The 21,984-nt window shown below is 37.4% G+C and overlaps 2 protein-coding genes across 4 annotated transcripts; one reads left to right on the forward strand and one right to left on the reverse strand.

Annotated features, from left to right (window-relative positions):
* Positions 1 to 597: 597 nt before the first annotated feature.
* crybgx (crystallin beta gamma X) lies at positions 598 to 7,075 on the reverse strand. The gene is made up of 6 exons (XM_067600902.1): positions 6,868 to 7,075; positions 6,339 to 6,387; positions 3,760 to 3,881; positions 2,731 to 2,866; positions 2,153 to 2,292; positions 598 to 858 (listed from the first exon to the last, which is right to left on the reverse strand). The coding sequence occupies exons 1-6, from the start codon at positions 6,909 to 6,911 to the stop codon at positions 726 to 728; spliced, it is 624 nt and encodes a 207-aa protein (XP_067457003.1). The 5' UTR covers positions 6,912 to 7,075; the 3' UTR covers positions 598 to 725.
* A 1,161-nt stretch (positions 7,076 to 8,236) lies between these two features.
* Positions 8,237 to 21,463, forward strand: lctla (lactase-like a). Of its 3 annotated transcripts, none has more exons than XM_067600510.1 (14): positions 8,237 to 10,223; positions 10,394 to 10,559; positions 11,042 to 11,202; positions 12,353 to 12,440; positions 12,779 to 12,888; positions 12,992 to 13,120; positions 13,206 to 13,301; positions 15,401 to 15,455; positions 15,581 to 15,742; positions 17,166 to 17,440; positions 18,817 to 18,943; positions 19,043 to 19,242; positions 19,327 to 19,390; positions 20,819 to 21,463. In XM_067600510.1, the coding sequence occupies exons 2-14, from the start codon at positions 10,433 to 10,435 to the stop codon at positions 20,932 to 20,934; spliced, it is 1,710 nt and encodes a 569-aa protein (XP_067456611.1). In that variant the 5' UTR covers positions 8,237 to 10,223; positions 10,394 to 10,432; the 3' UTR covers positions 20,935 to 21,463. The 3 variants fall into 3 exon arrangements, with proteins under 3 accessions (XP_067456611.1, XP_067456523.1, XP_067456684.1); XM_067600422.1 differs by having other exon boundaries at positions 8,237 to 9,794; XM_067600583.1 differs by adding an exon at positions 19,516 to 19,589 and having other exon boundaries at positions 8,237 to 10,559; positions 20,819 to 20,907.
* The last annotated feature ends 521 nt before the right edge of the window (positions 21,464 to 21,984 follow it).

A 21,984-nucleotide genomic window follows, 5' to 3' on the forward strand; every position in this document is an offset into this window, starting at 1 on the left:
TAAGTTATTTATATTTATTTTAAATCTTTATTAGACTTTTGCTTGAAATAACCTGTTAACCAACTGGTTTATTCAGCTTTAGTCGGTCTACCTCATGCCTTCTTTTTGCGTTTGTCTTTCTTACACACCTGACAAATGTTCTGTACTTTTGGTTGTATCTCTTGTGATTGATGCATTTTAATGTGTCTGTTTTTTGTGCGTAATTGCACTTGCATGTTGTGGAATTCATGAATCTTGGGACTTTTTTTGGAAAGATCTTTGTTCATAAAGTGAAATAAAGTGTTTTTAATTAGTTTGAAATATAGTAAATTCTTTGTCTGACAGCTTTGTTGACTTGTAACAAACCATTTTGAAGCAGCCTTGAGTAATTTTGCACCAGCTTTTCATAAATCAGTACATTTGTCTTAATATGCAACTTCTGTACATGAGTGGTTTTACTTTAGTGATGCATAAATCTCCATTTAATAAATGCTCATGTTATAATTTGACTGTTTTGACCGCTTGCAGAATATTTAACAAAAGCATCAGAATTCCTTAAATTTACAACCTGAATCCTTTTAGAATAGTGACAACTTCAAACAATAAAAACTCAAAGCGTTTGTCTTTTTTAACAGTTTATTACTAAAATAGGTTTTGTGTGTAAAGCTGACAGGTTTCATGAGTGTGACGTTGAAGGAAGGAAGTTGTGCTGACAGGAGTTTGTAGATCGGAGGTTGAGTTGGTGTCTAGTTGAAGCGGACTCTGCGCATGGAGCCCACGGTGCTGTTCTGGCTGCCCCAGTCAGAGAAGTTATTGTAATCACGCTTCTCCAGGACGTAGTGAGGTCCTCTGTAGTTTGGTTCCTGATAAACCACCCACCTGCAAACAAAGTTTAGATCGGTCAAATGCAAACTGTTGATTAAAACAAATTGATTCATGATGGCTGTTTTTGACATTTTAGACTCATTAATTAAACAAAGAAACTGGCTGATTAATTGATAGGTATAATAATCATTAGTTGCAGCCTTACATTCAGTAGGCGACATGAGGTCTATGAGGTACGTTAGTCTAGTCTGCCTGACTCATTGATCCTTTATCTGACTGTTTGTACAGGTTAGAATCTAAGATCACAGCTCTGAAATATCAGCAGCCAAACTGTGCTGTGTATTGATGAATCTCTGGCGCTGTCCATGGTGCTGAAGTAGACGGATTTGTAATTGTGCCTTTTTCTCTCAGTCCCGCCTTTCTGTCTGTTTCGTCTTGGATCTATAATATTCTTTAAACTATTCTATAAATACTCAATTCTTCATGCTCAAAGTGACAAGTAGCAGCGTGTAGTCGTGGGCTGCTCTCTTTAAGCCAACCTCCCTGTTAAACATTAACAAATCATCGACTGACTACATTCAAGTGTGAAGTTTGACGTGGTAAAATCCTGGAACAGGAAATAAAAATGCACAGACAGGCTGTGTGTTATTAGGGCTACAGTATGCATTGGAGGTATTGATCTCAGTTCTGTTCAAAAGAGAAAAAAATGATTTGCTGTGTCATTGACTTGCAATTTGAGCTGTAAAGTTCATTCTTGACCTTAGAAAAATCCGGCAAGCATCATTTAGTAGCTGATTCAAAGAATGAACTTTGAATCTCAGGTTTTAAGTCAAGAAGTCCTTAAGGTGCTCGGAAAAAACTGACATTTGAACATCTACAATTCTCTAACAGCTGAGCAAAGTCCATCATTGAAAGCTCCAGAACAGCCACTAAATGGACCTTGTGCTGAGATTTGTTTCTCGACCTAGAATTTGAGACTTGTCCCGAAAGATTTTTAAAACGGCCCGTCTGAATGACAACAATGAACATATATTGCATTTTAGGACTCCACAAATGCCCATTGGAGTAATTTTTTATAGTAATTACAGCTGATTAAAAGTACCATGATGAGGTTTAATAATACCATGAATCCTTGTGATTGTCAATATCGTGAAGCCGAAGTAGTAAAAAACAGCCAAACATGCGGCAGTAATGTTATTGTGTGGTAAGGACCAGGGAACTAGATATACAGCTCCTGTTATAAACCACATGTATGGTTTAGTGCAGTTTAATGTGATAATTCTAAGCCTTTATGACTGATTGACACTGTATTAACAGTGATAGAAACCGGCTGAGATGTTGCACTTACGCTCCTCCGAGAACGCGGATGGAGGCGACTCTGTTGAGGCTGTAACGGCTCATCAGGTTGGGGATGTCGTCCTGGATCTCCATCTTCTTACCGGAGTAGCCGGCTCGCTCAAACAGCTGAGCTTTGCCAGGGTTATTGTCCTGAAAAAACCCAAAAAACACAGAAATATACAGATACACCTCTAGTGAGTGCGTGTTGATGGGTGAGATTGTTTCTGGGTGTGTTAGTGTACAGTTAAACTGCTTTCTGTTGATGTACTTCTAATTTTCAGCCGACATGACACCATTTTCACACAAACCCTCTTTTGAACTATTATTCTAGAGTCTCAGGGCACAGCTCTGTTACTGGGAAATTAAAAACTTTACAATCTACACTTTTGTGTGACAGATTTTACACAGTTTACACAAAGTTTGCATCCTTAAAATGTCAAATAAAACAGGTTTGCAGACTTGTAGAAGTTAATTTTTGCATGATTTGAGCTTTGCATGATGCATAACAGTGTTTGCATGTTGATCTGCGCCTGTACTGACTGACTGAATGTAACTTATGTGTGTGTTTTCGTCAGCTTCCTGTTTCACCTGTTTGACAGCGCGGACAGAGGCGATGTGGTCCACCTGAGCACACCACTTGTCGTAGCAGTTGTACTCGCCGCGGTCGGACATGTCCCACAGGTACTGGCGACCCCGGAAGTTCTCATGCTCGTAACCGATCCATCTTTAAAAGAGCAGAGAAAGTGAGGAGAGAGAAGAGATACAAATACAGATGCAGGAAAAAAAACTAGCAGGGACTAAAAGAGCAGAAAACAAAGCAACATTTTGCAGCCAAACTCCCAAATTTCAGCTGAATTTAAGTTCAATTCCCAATAAACACCGTTTGGTAGACAGAAGAAATCTTAATGATTCAAAACTTGAATTTCCACAATTAGACACAATTTCCGTCTGAAATATGAATAAAAATCCTTTGATGAGTTGTAGGTCGATTTCTAGTTCAAACTGGGCAAAATTTGGTTGAAAAAGAGACATTTTTTGGACATCAAAGGTTACATAAAACCTTTTTTTAAACAGCATATCAATGTTGAGTCAGTGTGAGTCTTTGAAGTTCTGGTAAAATAATAGTTATATAATTCCTGCAAATTTTAACAATAAGTTTTTCCAACTCCAAGTTAGTGTTGTTATTTATGTTTAGGCCAGTGTTTGCAAATTATATGCAGATTTTATTTTTCTCATTAAGTGTTATATGTCTGTTTTCTGTGCAGCTTTTTCTTTAAAACTATTATAAAAGCAACCTTGAACCTTGACATTTAATCCAGTTTTGACCTTGATGTTGAGACATTATTTCACCAACAAATCACCTAATTAAATAACTTCATGTAAAGTAATTCAGAGTTCATTCTGCTCAAAGATACATAAGCAAAACCTCCTTATTAGCCGTAACAGCAGAGCAGAATCCCAATCTGGTTTTAAAGTCTGGAATAATTAATTATATCTACTTTTACACCCTTCATGTTGCATGAAAAACTTGGGAGCCTGCAAATTTCTCTCTGTTTTGGACACCCAGAGTGTGTTGCAGTGACTTGTCGTCCGCTTTAGGTGGTGGTGTTGACTTACGCTCCGCTCTCAACCTGCACAGAGTTGCATCTCTCTGGGAAGTTCTTGTCACTGAGCCTGGGGCAGTCAGAACTCAGTTCCAGCCGTCTGCCGGCGAAGTTCCGCTGCTCGAAAAGGGTCACCTGAGATATCAGAGGAAAAATAATAAATATAAAGAGCTTGCTTTCATTTTACTACTCATACTCTGATGTATAAATGTTACATTCATTTGCATTAACAGAAAAAAGGCTGTCCACACACTGAAATTTGCAGGCTCCCAAGTTTTTATTGCAACATTTCACCCTGTAAGATCTTCATTAGGTCGAAATGCTGCAATAAAAACCGTGACGCTTGCAGATTTCAGTGTGCTGACAGTCTTGTCTCCTTTTCTTTAGTAGCTGCTTTTTGTCCTGCACCTATAACCAACTAGGGTTACATGTGAACGCTATCCTCTGTCTTTTTACATTTATTTGCACCACAAGTAGAAGTTTTACACTTTCTAGGATTTGAAAGAGGTCTGACCCGTGGCGGATCCAGCCTTTCCTGTGGGCCCCCCATGTGTGCTTTTTTTTTTGTTTTGTTTTGTTTGGTAATTGGTTGTGTTTCCCATCACATGCTTGTAGAGAAACCCAACTTCACACAACTCCAGTTTTCAGTATTCTTTTAAACGTGGAGCCTTTTTCTATCCATTTTTTCTGGTCTTCATTCTTTAGATCTTAATTATTTATGCCAATAACGACAGTAAGATATTAAACAGACCTTTGACCTGGTAGCTAGTTTTGGGGGTTAGCCCTCCAAAAGGTCACAAGATTAATTTGAGTTTGTAAATTTGTAGTCATCTTTGGACAGAATTTTTGCTTTTTATTGTGAAATACTTGATAATTTCACCTCTTTGGGCCTCAAACAGGTATTTAAATGAAACCATGTGAGATGTTTAGAGTGTAAAATACTATTTGGTTGAACTGTTAACAATTCATAGACATCTGAAATGTGGCAAGGAGCCCCAGTTAAACAAGCCATAGAGGTTAGAAAACCCTGATTTAATCTTTAACACTGTGCTGAGTTTTTTATTTCAAAATAATCTAATAAGATGATAAACCCCTTGAGATGCGCCATCTCGTTTTCAGGGGGGTCGTCAGGTACAAAACATGAATGGTAACAAACATTAAAGGTAGAGTCAGTGATTCTGGAAAGAGATTGTTTATATTTGAAATAAACACTAAATATGGCGGATTCCAGAGTGATGCGTCAGCTGTAGAGTCACTTCTGTTCCTCTCACACATTATCACGAACGGGAAAAAAAATAAATCATCTAATGTGAGCACAACAGTTTATCTACACTCTCCGCCTCTCTGTGGTCTCAACACTTGTCACTCCGAGCCACCGTGTTTACATTTACAGCCTGGACTGTGTATGGACACCATTTTTTTTCAGCGCACAAACAGAACAGAATTTCGCAGAATTTGAAAAAAAGTGTAATGGATTAGAATCGCTGACTTTACCTTTAATTAAACAATATAGTCATCTGAGACTAGCGTTTCTTTTATTTCTAATAAAATCAATAAGAGGCCTAAAAGAAAATTCAGAATCAATCCAAAGTCCAAAGTATTTACATTTATCAACTATAATAAGTGGAGACCCATCGGTAAAATTAACTCAGCAGGTGAATGATTAAGATTATCACTAGTACCAAATGACAAGCTACAAGACTTCTGCTTGTTTAACATGAGATTCTTATTTTAAAAAAAAATACTTTTGAACAAAAAAAGATTCTGATTACAGAGGGCCTTGAATTTTAGTTATATCAGAGTCAGATGTGTATATAACCGTGTCTTCTGCATATAACTGAACAGAAGAATTAGCGCAAATTTTTTGGAAGATCATTAATAAAAATAGAGAAAAGTAAAGGTCCTAAAATAGATCCCTGAGGTACACCCTTTTTAAACAGTTAAATAATCTGATTGATTGTGATGAAATAAACAAAAATAACATACCAAAATAATGCCCGTTAAGAGATACCAATAGCATAAAGTTTATCAAGAAGATAATGGTCAACTAAATCGAAAGCCTTAGTTAAATCAATAAAAATTCCACCCGTAAATTGTCTACGATGACAATACATCATTGGTAAATGTTACAATGGCAGAAGTTGTAGAAAAATTAGAACGAAAACCAGACTTAATATTTATAAGACTATAATATTTTTCTTAATGTAAAATCTTAATCTGAAAAGTAATAAACCTGTGAGGTAAATGAAACAGAGCAGAAATAATATTTTCATCTGAACTGTAGTTGAGTAGAAGTATCATCAAATGGATGTACATAATAAACAAACACCTCTGCTTCCTCCACTGTTACACTAATTGTGACAAATAGTCCTTGAATCCTTAATTAAATCTGCTTTAAATAATTAAATTAAATTCCTTGTTGTGACTGTTTTTACTATCATGACATTTTTGTAGAAATTACATTTATATACCACTAACTTGTTTTGCTGCTTCACCCTTGATATTGATTCACAATTCAGTTCCACACAGTCGATATCATCCGTTCAGAAACAAAAACAAAAAAACGTAGCTCTACTCAATTATTTGACTCACCCTCCCACTGGACCCGTAGAAGGCACGTTGGAGCACAGACCCCAGCTTGCTGTAGATATAGAAGCATTTTTAATGAATACTTATACCCCAAACACACCACTCAATAACTAAAACAGAAGATAGAAACCACGAAGAAACTTCATAAAAACGAATTCTCCAATTAATGCTGATATTTAAATCATGTGTGGAAGTGTAATTGAAGCTTCTGAGAATTTCATTACGTCATTTTGGTCAACAGAAACATTTTTTTCATTTCTATTCCCAACAGATTAGGAATGATACTGATTTAGAAGTATTTCAGTGCTTCAGTCTCTCAAATTAAAACCATCATCTTGCACCTGAGATGTATGTGTGCATGTCTCCTATAACCATCATCACTGTCCAGATGATTTTGGGAAACTGGCGTTGGAGGCGTCACAGAGAACAGAGCAGGAGAACGAGCAGGAGGTGGGATGTGGAGCCACGGGCCCACCCACCTCCACACCCCTGACCCTGTGAGCCCGGCTGGTGCACGGCACTCTCAACATACCTGGTTTGTTGGGCTAATCCTGGGACCTTAGTAAAGATGTTCATGTCAGCTCTGCGACGCCACAAGAAAGCCCCTTAAATACAGCAAGGTGAGGTGAGCCGACAGGTACTAGAAAGCTCAGAGTGGTTCTGCAACAGTCCTCGGGGCCCTGGACGCCATTGATATGCTAAACGCACAACCACGCTCATGTTGTCTTCTCTCTACACGCATACACATCCGCTGCAAACACTGCAACCGCATGCAGTGCACAAAACACATACATACACATGCAATTGAAATAGGTGTGTGCATACAAATACAAACACAACAAGCAGAGAGAACACAGTTTTCTGCACACACACACACACACACACACACACACAAACTGCACACTAACATGTAAATGTGTGGACGGAGAGTGCAGTGCCAACAGTTTTGGCTTTGAACAATTCAGCATTTTTTTACAACAATAGTCTGTAAACAATGCACCTTATGATACTGGTTGTATTCATGCTTTGTGTGCGGCGAGCTCCAGCACACTGTATTCACTGAAGAGGTCGTGACCCTGAGGGGGGAGGGAGGGGGGGGGGCTGCACTGACAAGCGGGGGGGCTTCCACTATGGAAACGAATGGCTGGTTTCACCTCTGTGAACCTGAACATACAAATTGGACATCACTATTGTGATTGTTCCCACTGCTGCACATTATTTGTGTAACTGGTGACCAACACCTGATGGTCTGATTTCAATTTAAATCTTAAACCTGCAGCGAGGAACTTTTATATATAAACGAGCGTACATTAGATTAACGAATGAACTCACACAATGCTGATTAAGCCTTTCACCACCAGATAAATCTCTCTGTATTTCACAGTAATCTCATGTCAGAGCAGGACATTCCCGCTCTCTGGCTGTTTGAATGCGCACCCAGAGACTTCCAGTTAGCTCTCTGCTAACTTAAATGGGGGATAAAATCATTTTAATCGTGCAGCTCTTCTAGACTTCCTCTAAACCGAACGGATGAAATTCTGATAGTGAAATGAGTCATTTCGCGGAGGGGGGGTTGTGTGATGCTCAAAACAATTTATCCACCATTTTATAGCTGCAACAGTAGCAACAGAGTAGGCTACATGACGTAAACATGTGTCGACAGTGTTTTTGTAATTACTCTCTCTGCCAGAAGGGGGAGACAAAAGTCTTGCACTCCAGCTTTAATGTTGTAGATATTTACAAAGCCCACATACTGTTTAATGAAATATTCTTTGAGAGTGAAGTCAAGTCGAGTACATTTAATTTATAGGCCAAAAATTTGAAAATCGTCTCAGTTTGCTTTTGGAAAAACTCAGGAAACAGGATTAAATCAAATTGATAAAATAGATAAATCGGTAAAAACGCGATCGGTTCGACAGAAAATGAATCGGCAGCTATTTTGATAATCAAATAATTGTATTTTTTACGCAAAATACCAAAAATCTGATGTTTTCAGCTTCTCAACAGCGAGGATTTGATGGTTTTCTTTGTCATACATGATAACAACTGAATATCTTTGAGTTTTGGACTGTTGGTTGCACAAAACATTAATTATGACTATGCATTGTTTACTATTTCTGATATTTTATAAACAAAATGATGAATCAGGCTGTGACGTCACTTTTGTTGTTTCCTTAACTTTTATCTACTGATATAAAGGTTCTGTTATAATTTGCTATTTTAGTGTATTAATGTATGTGAACTTTAATTATGACTTATACTGTATGATATATGTTATATTCACTCTTTCATTCTTCCACTGCAGCTGACAATAAGTCAATTAATTGATTAGTTGCCAACTATTAAATTAATCACCAAGTATTCTGGTAATCAATTAATCATCATTTTTTAAGAAAGAAAGTCCAAATTCTCTGATTCCAGCTTCTTAAATGTGAATATTTTCTGTTTTTTTTATTCTCTATGACAGTAAACTGAACATCTTTGTGTTGTGGATAAAACATTTGAAAACGTCACATTGTACTTTGGGAAACCTGATTAATTGATTAATTGAGAAAATAATCGACAGATTAATCGCTAATGAAAATAATCATTAACTGCAGCCCAACTCTAAAATCCAAATTTATTGAAACAGATATAAACAAATGTATTTGTGGTTTGTACATTGTGTGCCGGTGAAACTCTTTTTTATCAATTCATATATTTTTAAATTACAATTTAATGAAAAATCTTGTTTCTTTTTTGTCAACTCTCAGGGACAAAGAACACAGAAACAGTTTCCAGCACCTCAAATCTCTTCTGACACATTTACCAACAAAAAACTCTACATTTTAAACATCACAGAGGTAACGTATACAGTATGTTTTTATGGCTATCGTATTGGATGGTGTTTCTGTTATTGTGTCCACCCGTTGTCGAGTGGAAGATGGACGTGCTTGTTTCCAGAATAGTTCATCTTTTTTTTTTATTTCTACTAGTCTGTAACTCTACACATGTTCTCTCGCCTTCAGTGTGAATATTTTCTCTACTGTTGTGCACTAATACAACACAGTTCTACAGTATAAAGCCATGTTAAAGTGTTATGACACCAAGCTGCGAATGAATCAGGCTCACTCACATTAACTTTGCTTACAGTGTCAAAATCCCTCCTTGTTCCAAAAGATCTGTTTGCACCAGCAAATTTACCCTCACACTTCACTGATTTCAAATGGAGGGGTATTTGGTGTGTGTGTGTGTGTGCGTGTAGGAGAGGGGGGGAGGAGGGGGTGGGGGTTGTTGCTGTATGTGGGCTGATGAATAGCAGAAAATGTCCTGGATGCTTCACTGTGTTTTGTTTCTGTAACATTGGCACCGAACCAGCTGGTGACACTGGTGAGCGTTAACCAGGTCCAGAAGCTTGGGGACGTTTCTTGCATTTTGGAGCAGTTTCCAGCGGAGACAAATGCAGGACGTGTGCAGCAGGTCAGACATCTATATGTGGTTCTGAGTGAGGCGGCCGGGGCTGAGACGGAGACTGAGCAAAGGGGGGCAGATGATAGAAGGGGGGACAGGCTTTTGGCAGGAAGGACTCGCAGGAAAACTTTTCACACACTTTTAGGTTTTTAATCTTGGTTACCTTTTTGCATCACTGAAGATTTACAACAGCTTGAAATGTCGCTCATCCTGACCGTGCTGGACAAGCTGGCTTATTTTCTGTCTCTGGTAGCGTTTTGTGTCAGTGTGTCTTACAGCTGGCTGAAATGAAACTAGATTCTTCCTTTTATATCCATGAGGTCTGACAGTGACTGCGTGTTTTTTTAAGTGGATGTTTAAACAAATGAATCCTGAGGTTTTTTGGGGTTTGAGTTAGGATGGTTTTACTCAAAACCTGTGGACACCTGACACCTTGGCGTGAGTTTCTGAACCTTTGCTTTATTGTGACTTTTCAACTCAACTTGTCAGGTTAAGAGCAGACTTCAAGCTGGGATTTGTTTCAGACTGACAGGAGCAGCTACTTTTACAGGTTTTTAACGTCTGAATATTCCTGTTTGAGATCAGTGTTTTAATTAATTGTTCATCAGGTGTAACTGAAGACAGTGAGCTCCTTGACAAAGATCAAAATGCTGCAGTGGTGCGTCCTGAGGCCGTACCATGTGCTTGCACTGGTGCTGTGCGTGGCAGCCAGTGAGGACTTCGACTGGACGAAGAACGAGAGAACGTCTTTCTACTATGGCACCTTCCCGACTGGTACGACACGGTTTTAACATGAAAACAGTCCACAAATATCAAAATAAACTCTCTCAGATAGCTTGAAAAGCATCAGTTTGATGATCTTCATCAGCAGATGCCGAGTTGTCATTGAATTGTAGATTTTTCTGAGCGCTCTAAAAGAAGTAAAAAAGTGAATAATATACAAAAAATGTAAAATACAATAAAATAATCAATTGAGGATAGAGACTAAAGACGGGACTGTGATGTAAACTGTATAATAATAGTAATATACTGTAATATATGATGTACATTGGTGCAAATCAAGTAAAAATTGCTAAAAGCTTTACAGTAAAGTCATTGAATATTAGTGCCACAACTAATGATTATTCTAATTACTGATTAATAAAATATCTATTTAATGCCAGAAAACTGTGAAAATGTCTGTTGTGATTTCTTAGTTGATGTCTTTGAATGTAAAGTTTTGTCGTGTGTGTATTTACTTTGTTTTTCTCGTGCAGGTTTCTCGTGGGGAGCCGGCAGCTCCGCCTATCAGACCGAAGGAGCGTGGAACATAGACGGGAAAGGAATGAGCATCTGGGATACGTTCTCCCACAAAAAGGGAAAAATATACTCAAATGACACGGGAGACTCCTCGTGCGAGGGCTACTATAAATTCAAGGTGACATACAGAAAAAAAAACAGCCTGATAAATGCTGATAAACTGAAATATATTATCCTGAAATTAAGTTTTAATGTGATTTCTTATCCTGCAACCAAAATTAGAGGGATATATGAAGTCTTTATATCTGTTTAATGTTTGTCATCAAACCCCTTAACATTAATTTTTACCCTTTTATTTCTAACTAAGTAAAAAATAGAAAAATCATCTTCTCATACATATATATATATATATATATATATATATATATATATATATATATATATATTGTATCAGCTTATTGCAGCTTTTCAGTGAAACTATATGAGTGAAACATGGCCGGACCATTCAATAAAATTGAAATGTCTTGTAAATCTTTTTACATTCTGCTACATTTTCCCAAAATTCTCCACAAGAATTTAAAGTGAACGTCTGCAGGTTTGAATAATGTTTGACTTCACAGCATGAGTTTAAACTTTAAAGGTTTGAAATAGTAACAGCTACAGTAAATAAGTTGTAAAACTACCAGCTACTCAGCTTTAAGCAGGACTAGTTTATCTGTTCTTTACAGATAAACTAGTCCTGCTAAATGCCGTTATCTTTAGATCACGAGTTAATTATTTCATTATCTCATGAAAACAAGCTTTGTCATCTCAACTCATAATCGACCTGTTATTACAAGAAAACAAACGGTTGTTTCCTCTTTATTACTTATAATGCTCATCGGACATCAGGAGTGCCGTCTGTGTGGCATCTTGACAGCCGTAGCAACTGATTTACGTTGTAAATGTCAGATCAAGGAGTATCCATCATTATTAACAGCATCTGCATAAATGATATCTGTGTCACAGCCAAATGGCAGGTCGATTACCTCCTATGATGGGATGTTTCATGTAGGACAAGTTGCAGACAATACCTTTTTTACATTACCTTTTTGCTCAATGAGAAAAAGGGAAGTGGGGTGTAGAGATGGAATAAGAGCTCAAATATTACACATTTCTACACCATAATAATCTTTATTTGGTAAAACATGTTAAAAAAATCTGATTGCGGTCGGCCAAATACGTTGTTGCTGTGTTTTTGGCTTCGTAGGGAAGTATTCTGTTTTGTCTTTACCACCGATTGGATCAATACGTGATTTTCAAAATATTTCCTGCTGTTTGTTTTTAAGGATGATATCGCCTTGATGAAGGACATGAAGTTGAATCATTATCGTTTCTCCATTTCCTGGCCAAGGATTTTACCCAGCGGAATGAAAGGTAACAAAACACACAACCATGTTTGTTTTGTAGCAGAATTTCAGTGTTTTTGGACTATAATTGTTTACTATGTTGTTGTTTTTTTTACATCTTTGATCTGATTTGTTTTGATGAATTAGTCAGTTGCCTGCATTTGCTTCAAGCTTTTGAAATGTGAGAATTGCATCAATATTTTAGTGTTTTAGGTTGGACTCAGGCATTTTTTACATTGTGTAGACTAAGTGATAGATGAATCAGTAAACCAAAATAATCAGTTGCAGGCTTAATTGAAATTATGCTATATTTCTTGATAGTGTATATTGATATTCATTTCATCATTCACTGGCGAATCTTTTCAGGTGACCACATCAACGAGAAAGGAATCAAATATTACGACGACCTGATTAACATGCTGCTGTCCAACAAGATCACACCCATCGTAACTCTGTACCACTGGGATTTACCGCAGGTGAAAACTTAACCCACATATAAAGTTTTGTTTTTGAATTTTCATTCACTGACTGGAAGCTGCATTGAGGAAACTAATACGGGTTTAATCTCGGACTGTCCAGGTCTTACAGGAGAAATACGGTGGCTGGCAGAACGTCAGCATGGTGAACTACTTCAACGACTTTGCCAACTTATGCTTTGAAAGATTTGGAAACAGAGTGAAATACTGGATCACTTTCAACAACCCGTGGGTATGTAGAGTTGATTAGAAATGGTGCGTTCACGGTCTTGTGGTTTTTGAATTGTATATCAGAGTGTTGTGTCTTGTGTTTTCAGTCCATTGCTGTGGATGGATTTGAAACAGGAGAACATGCACCCGGAATGAAGTTGAAGGGAACGGGAGCTTACAAAGTTGCTCACAACATCATCAAGGTAAGACTGAAGAGATGACGCTCTGTGTCCACTGAGGCTGGGATACTAACTGGGAAATACAGGAAACTGACCCAGATAATCCAGGATTCCCAGTTTCACTACATGTTAAATGGTGTTGATAATTAAATTAACAGTCAATCAATCTTGCACTTTTAGTAGGTGTCACATGATCTTCCTCGGCAGATGGCGTATGTCCAACTTTGATGGAATTGTAGTTGTTCAAATTTAAAATTTTCTGAGCACTTAAAAGGGACCTATTTTATTTTTGGACTCCACTAGAGTAGCTTTGCTTGATTCACAGTTGAAAAAACTCTGTATTTATCTCATATTGGCCCTTTATACAGTCCCTCGGTTCAGCCTCTGTCTCAAACAGGAAGTCTTAGTTCCTGTCTCTTTAAGGCCCGCCTCCTGATGAGACCACTTTGTTCTGATTGGCCAGCTTTCCAGAAGCCTGCCGAGGGGCAGCCGTATCAGAATCGTGTTAAGTTACCACTGATGTAAACCTGACAATTCCTGCTTCACTGCTTCAAATCAAAAGCTTTTAAATTACTAAATAACAGGAGACTTTTATTATTGAAGAATTTACAGGAAATGAAACATGTTCCTCACCGAATTAGCGGAGCTTCGTTAGCGGTGCTAAAAACCGGTGAAACAACCAGAAATGGAGATATTTGGAGCTCTTTGTTGAGAGGATCAGTTAGAAATAATAAAGGGAGGAAACAGTACAAGCAGAAACAGCCAGAATGATGATGTTTCAACTCGAGTCATGGCTCGGCGTGACTAGTGGAGCAGATGACCATATAGAGAAATCCATCACAAGCCGACATCAGCCCGAGCTGAAAGTAGGAAAAAGGGTGGTTTAAGTACAACCAAAACAGACTTTTTTAGGCGACCAAAATGTTACAATTAACTTTCATGAACTGAAAACGTAATGAAATAGTGACGACTGCGCCGACGCCTAAACTCTGTGAATCTGGCGTTACGCCATGGTTACCTAACCAACGCTGTCGCCATGGTAGCGGCGTGCTTACAATGGCACTAACTTGTCACTCAAAGCAGCCACGCCCTTGATTATGCATAACTTTAAGCCTTAATAAAATTTAAACAGGTGAGTTATATAAAAATTCACCCCCCGTACAGTTGTCATGAATGGAGAAATTAGCTTTAGAGACCAAAACTGTCTTTTGTTCCAGGCTGTAAACATGTTTATTTCTGCTGTTAAGTTGAGTATTTTAACATGGGGGTCTATGGGGCTTTTGGAGCCTCAAGTGGCCATTTGAGGAACTGCAGTTTTTTGTTATTTCCATGTTGGCTTAATTTTTCAGTCGCAGACGTTGCTGCTTGGTTCAGAACAGTCTGAAGACGGTGCTTTTTGTTCACAGGAATTATTTCTACAAACATTAACCTCATTATTATTTATTATTTCACACTTTGGCCATATTTAATATGAACATCCAACATTGTAACATTATATATATATATATATATATATGACAAAATAAGAAAAAGCATAATATGTCCCATTTAATGGAACATTTACAAATCAATGACAACTGGGCAAACTGCTGAGGAGGATCATGTGATACGATCGCAAGCTCCAGAACAGCTACTAAAATGTCCTTGTGGTGAGATTGTACTGTCAACTACGGTTTTCAAGGTCAAGAACAAACTCTCCATCTCGTCTTCAGTGCATATAATGTAGGGTATTCCAGTTTGTGCTCCATGTTGCATTTATCTAATTAAATGATGTTTAACAAGAACTAATTGACACATAGAAAACGAGGGACAGTTAGTCTGCTGTTATAGTACAGTACTTGTAGGGAATATGGAGGCAACATTCTAGTTAATTTGTAATTAAATATGGGTGTATTATAATTAATTTTTTGGAGGTTTGACTTTGGATGTGATTTTATTGATCATGATATATGTATTGATTGTGTGGATTTATTGTTGGTATAATGTTGCCTTGTCACCTGGACTTTATTGTGTCCTCTATGACATTTTTGTAGTTGTGTGTAATTTCATGTAATATTAAATAACCTAAACTATATGAAAAAAAAAAACAGGCATCAAGGTGAAACTTTCTGTCTTTGCAACAGGCACATGCTAAGGTCTGGCACACGTACGACATACAGTGGAGAAGCAAACAGAAAGGTAAAAAGGAGAACTGACAGCTCTGTATCATTACAGTTGTACCATTTTTAATCCAATTTATTTATTTGTTCGTGTGGTTTAAGTCAAAGACCAAATTCCAAAACAGTAGCTGTGTGTGTTTTCAGGCCTGGTTGGAATCTCACTGACGGCTGACTGGGGTGAACCGGTGGACATCACCAACCAGAGGGACATTGAAGCAGCGGAGAGATACATCCAGTTCTACTTGGGATGGTTTGCTACTCCCATCTTCAACGGAGACTACCCTCAGGTCATGAAAGATTACATCGGTACGTTATTATCACATACAACCGTTTATGTAATATCTTAGGTAACTGGGAGACTGTCTTCACCATCATTCGCTCAAAGACTTAAAATCATCTGTTTATGTTTTCTTGATAAGCAATCTGTTGTCTGAGTAACGAATGTCCTCAGATCCTCACATTTGAGAGTCTGAAACGTTATAAACATTAATGCAAATATATTAATACTGCCTATAATAATGAACCTAAGTCGTAATCAAAACATTTTTTAAAATAGTTTGACATTTGGCTCCATATTTAACACAACAGACATGAGAACAATCATTCCTATGAAGGGTTTAAAACAAAATTACTGTTAAACGTAAAAGTAAATCTATTGAAAAATGTTGCTTTGTGACACTGTTTTAAGGAAACAATTAAAAAGATACGGGCAACCAAACATGAAATTGTTCAATTGCACATTTGAGAGTCTGAAATCAGAGAATATTTATTTAATATATTTTTGCTTGAAAAATGACAGAAATGAGTATTCGAACATTAATTTTCTGTCAATCAAATTATCAATTAATTGACTCTTTGTGCTTCTACTGTCATGATCATGACCGAACTTAAAATGAGATGATTATACATGTGGCGTCTTTTGGCTTCCATATAACTTTCCATTGTGCTGTTTCAAATGTAAAATGTCTGTTTTACTCATATTGCTACTGTTTTTTTTGCACGATTTCGTTGGACGCTAACTGCATTTGGTTGTACTGGAGCCTACTGCGTGCAATGACAATAAAAGTTGAATCTAATTTGATCTATTTGCTTCTTGAATAAAGATGAGAAAATGTTTATTGGTTAACAAAGTTTCAGTCTATCTGGAAACAAAACTGTGCTGAAGTTTTCTCATTTTTATTCAACTTGTGCTTTTCCTCTGATGCGCCCGTCACATTTTCAGGTGTGAGGAGGCTTTTTACATTTTTTGGACAAAATTTATAAGACATCATGCAAAATTATGATGCTTTACTCTCATGACTGTTTACAAGTTTACATAAATAAGTTTACATGACATCAGCCTGTTAACACTGCAGTTTGTTCAACCCCATTTATTCACTTCCATTCACAACATTAAGTAAATGTGATGATTTACAGTTGCGGTTTTCTGAAAGATAAATTTTAGGTTGCAAGTCCATAAAGTTTAGGAAAGCAGAAAAAAAATTGTGCTACAAAAAAATTATATTTATTTCTTCAGATGTTACTCTAATATTTGCTTTTCTTCTTATGAATTATTGGATAATTTTACCTCTTTGAATAAATAGAGAACAAGGGGTGAAAAAGGGTTGGGAACTGCTGCATTATGGGTATGAAAATGTGACTGTATTACACCTGGAAGCTGCTGCCTTTATGCATCATTTCCGCTGATACCTTAGTTTCACTTCAAAGTGTGTTGACCTTTCACCTTTAGGCAGGAAGAGCGGCCAGCAGGGCCTGGGAGCTTCGCGGCTGCCCGTCTTCTCGCCTCAGGAGAAGAGTTACATCAAGGGTACTTGTGACTTCCTGGGCCTCGGCCATTTCACGACCCGCTACATCACCCAGAAGAATTTCCCATCAGGCCTTGGGGACAGCTACTTTGCGGACCGTGACCTCGCTGAGCTGGTTGACCCGGAGTGGCCCGATCCCGGCTCTGAATGGCTCTACTCTGTTCCCTGGGGCTTCCGACGCTTGTTGAACTTTGTCAAGGTAAATAACACAAATCTGAATAAAAATATTTCAGATTTATAAAATGCAAGATGAAACCTTTTAGGTTCCTGTTGGGAAAATTGGTTTGTATATACTGTAATTGATGCAACTGGTGCAAATATACTCCTTCGCCATCTCGCTGAGCGTTAGACGAGAAGACTCCACTCTCATGTCTGTACAGTGTTATGAAGCTCCAGCTAGCTAGCTGTTAGCCTAGCTAAGCATACAGGCTGGAAACAGGAGGAAATAATTAGCCTGGCTGTGTCCAAAGTTCAAAAATACGCCTGCCAATGTTGTTAGTTTAATCTGCACATAAACAGAAATGTAAAAAATGATCATTTGTGGTTTTAGAGAGAGTTATATAGTGAAACTTTTTCTTGACAAACAACATTTTATTTATCTTCCAATCGCCTCTGTGCAGCCACTCGACAAGACTCAAAAAATTGTTGTTTTTGCATTTATATTTTTCATGTGTTATCCAAAAAAAGGAAAAGAATAAAACCCCAAATTCTAGTCTCAACATTTAACCCAACAATACACTGATTGTATGTGTGAGTATGGAAACCCTGTAAAAACACAACAAGCTGTTGTTATTTCCAGTTACCTACAGGAGTTATAAATGTTAATGCAAATATATTAATACTGTCAATAATAATGAGCTTAAGTTGTAATCAAAAAAAGTTCAGGAAGTTTGAGATTGAAAATGAAGTAAGTGGACCTTAGGCTAATTTGTCAACTTTTATAAAGTTATTTATAACAAATAAAATCAAAACATTTTTTAAAATAGTTTGACATTTGGGAAAATGTGCATATGTCTGTTGTTTGCCAAGAGATAATTACACGTAACTCCCTATAAAACAGATTTAAAAAACAAGATATGCATTCATTAGCGAGCTGTAGAGGCTAGCTGTTTATGCTAAGCTAAGCTAATCGTCTCCTTGCTACAGCTCCATATTTAACACAACAGACATGAGAACAGTATCAATCTTCTCGTCTAACAAATCAAATAAACAAAATGTTAAATGATTCCTATAAAAGGTTTAAAACAAAATTACTGTTAAATGTAAATGTGAAGCAGAGACGTTAATCACGGTCAGCAGTCGCCTCCTCTGACGGATGAAGGTCGTTGGTGTGGAAGTTCAATTCATTCTCTAAATATTAGTCTGAAATTAAAAAATAACATGAATGTAGCAGACATCTAGCTGTCTGATAAAACTGAGGTACATTTTTTTGTTAAAAAGTTAAGTTTAGTTGACCTTTATTTTGAAGGCATTTGATTTGTTCAACATGTAACTGGTTCTACTGGAGATATCTTGCACATAACGATATGAAGACAGAAACATGTAGTCTAACGTGATCGGACGTCTCTTCGACAGACTCAGTACGGAAACCCCATGATCTATGTGACCGAAAACGGTGTTTCGGAGAAGATGCTCTGCACCGACCTCTGTGACGACTGGAGAATGCAGTACTTCAAGGACTACATCAACGAAATGCTCAAAGGTGAAACAACTGATGACATCTCAACAGAGCCATTTGACTTGTATGGTTAGCATGTTTTAAATGAGTATTATGTGTTGTCCTCTCTGGTCCGTATTGCAGCGTTGAAGGATGGGGTGAACGTGAAGGGATACACAGCCTGGTCTCTCCTCGACAACTTCGAGTGGGACGAAGGATACTCAGAGAGGTTCGGACTCTACTACGTGGACTTCAGGAACAAAAACAAACCGCGCTACCCGAAGGCTTCTGTCCAGTACTACAAACGCATCATCAGCTCTAATGGCTTCCCCAATCAGAGAGAGGTAAACTCTTACCAACACCTGACACCTTTAAAACCCCTTCTGGAGGAGAACTACGTTGTTTAACCGTTTGTTGGATGTTTACAGGTGGAGAGCTGGAAGAGGAAAGCCATAGAGACTTGTTCTTCCAGTAACCAGCTCCTGGCTGCAGGTTAGTATGACTCAACATTACAGTTTGGGCTGTGGTGAGCCAGGTGGGGCCAAACAAAGGACAATTCTGTCTTGAGGTTGTGATTTCACTATCTAACAGGGTTTTTCTTTGTTTTGCCCCTCCAGCTAGAAGAAAATCCCAGGGAGATCAGGAACATGCAGGAATGCAAAAGGCTTGGCCAGTGCATGATGAAGTTTAGGTACAAGAGTTGATACTTGAGATCAACATCATTCTCCCATCAGCGCTATTATGCTGTTTATACTTCTACTTCCACTTCATCGTAGAGGAAAATACTGTTTTACTCCACTACATTTACTCGACACCTACAGTTTCTAGTTAAGATTTTACATACAAAACATACAATCAACACATATATTTCTATAGATTAAACCACCCAACAGTGTTTATAATAAAGTTAAAGATTCCCTCCAGACATGTTTTAAGACATATAAAAATACTTCGCTTTGTCTGATGTGTTTTTCCTTCTACCTCATTAAAAATTCAGAATTTATCAATATGCAAATATATTTTTTAACTTTCAAAACTTTTCCTGTTGGACACCAGATGTCTCCTCCATCAGTGTAAAGTCTATTCTAAGTGTTTGTGCTCTGGAGGCTTCATGTTTTTTCACATCACATCTGTGTTAGTTGAATATTGGACCGCGATTGGCTCCAAACTAGTTGTGATGTCACAAAAAAGCGCAGATGAATGTGAAGACAAAACTCTGCACAAAGAAGCTCAAACATTCAAGTGAATTAACGATATTATTATAATTATACTGTATATTAATGTAACACTGACAGAGTCCATTCTGTTATGTACTTTAGATACTTCAGGTTCATTTTGCAGATGATACTTTTGTAGGTAAATGAAGGACTTGTAATGGAGTATTTTTACATTATGGTATTACTGCTTTTATTTTGGTAAATGGTGTGAGTACTTCTTCCACCACTGAGAAGTAACTAACAGCAGGAAATAATGAAACGCACAAAGACATTTTAATAAATCTATAAAACGTGTTACTTTTCCTACAGTATGTTTTCAAGGTCTATGGGAGCCCTGTCCAGTGATATGATGCTGTGACTAAACATGGAGACATTTATATTAGAGCTGCAACTAACGATTATCTGCAGATTATATTTTTGATCAATCAATTAATTGGTCTTAAATCATCATAATGTCCTAGAGCACAAAGTGTCTTCCCAAAATATTAATTTTACTAAAATGTAACCATGTGAAAGCAGCAAGTTTTCACATTTAATAAACTGGAGCCATCAAATGTTTGAAATTTCTGCTTGAAAAACAACCAGAACAATTAATCGATTATAAAAAAAGTTAATTTTAGATCTACTGATCAATCAACTAATTGTTGCAGCTCTAATTTACGTGCGTTTACTCACATTTACACGTATCTCCTGTGTGTTTCAGATCCGCTGATAGGCCACATGGAGATGGTGACAGAGATAGTGGTTCCCACTGTGTGCACACTCTGCATCCTCCTCAGCGCAGTCTTCCTCATGTTCCTGCTGCGTGGACGCTTCTGAGAACACACACACACACACACACACACACACACACACACACACACACACACACACACACACACACACACACACATGCACACACACACAATCACATCCTCTGTTTTCACCATATCAGACCTCAGTGGCCTTGAAGCTGTAGAAATAAATCTGAGAGTGACTCCAAAGCTGTAAAACTTGATCCTGTCCAAAGCATTTTGTTGATTTAACTGTCTTGCTGTTTTGTTTTGAATAAACAGACACTTTTTTTCAGGCTGTTACTAGAAAGTCAAAATAGCCAGTACCTGTCATAACTCCTGAAGGATTAATTCGAGCTTGGTATATGATTCTTATCATTACTATTTTCTAACAAACTGGTCTTGTGTGGTTTCTGACGTAGCTAAGTTTTATAGGATACTCAAGCTTATTGCAGAGAGGAGACGGTTTAATGTCAACAAGTTTGTAAAAATGAAGAAATAAGAGTGATGGAGATAAAGTGTTGTACTCTCTGTGGATCATTAAACTTCAATTAAATCCATTTTTAAGACTTAAATGATGCTGATTATTGAGTGAAAAAAAAAGTTTTCTGATCATGTAAATTATTTTGCTTATTGATCCACTGACAAGGTGGATTCATGGAGAGCTAAAAGTCATGGAAACACATTTTTTGTACAGTTTTTCATACTTCAAACTGCATATGACTGCAAATGGAGTAAAAGCGATGTGAAAGTACTCAAGTACTGTACTTAAGTACAATTTTGAGGTAATTGTACTATTGTATTTCCGTTTGAAGCTACTTTATACTTCCACTCCACTACATTTCAGAGGGAAATATTGTACTTTCTACTCCACTACATTTATTTGACAGCTTTAGTTACTTTTCAGATGAAGATTTGACACAATGGATAATATAACAAGCTTTTAAAATACAACACATTGTTAAAGATGAAACCAGTGGTTTCCAACCTTTTTGGCTTTTGACGTCTTACAAAAAGCAGTGTGTAGTCCGGGTCACATTTCACATGTCTATGAGTTGTTAACAGCTTCACCAAATACTGATTTTTTTCCCTTCTT

Source organism: Thunnus thynnus, chromosome 1 (assembly GCF_963924715.1).
Source record: "Thunnus thynnus chromosome 1, fThuThy2.1, whole genome shotgun sequence".
Lineage (NCBI taxonomy): Eukaryota > Metazoa > Chordata > Actinopteri > Scombriformes > Scombridae > Thunnus > Thunnus thynnus.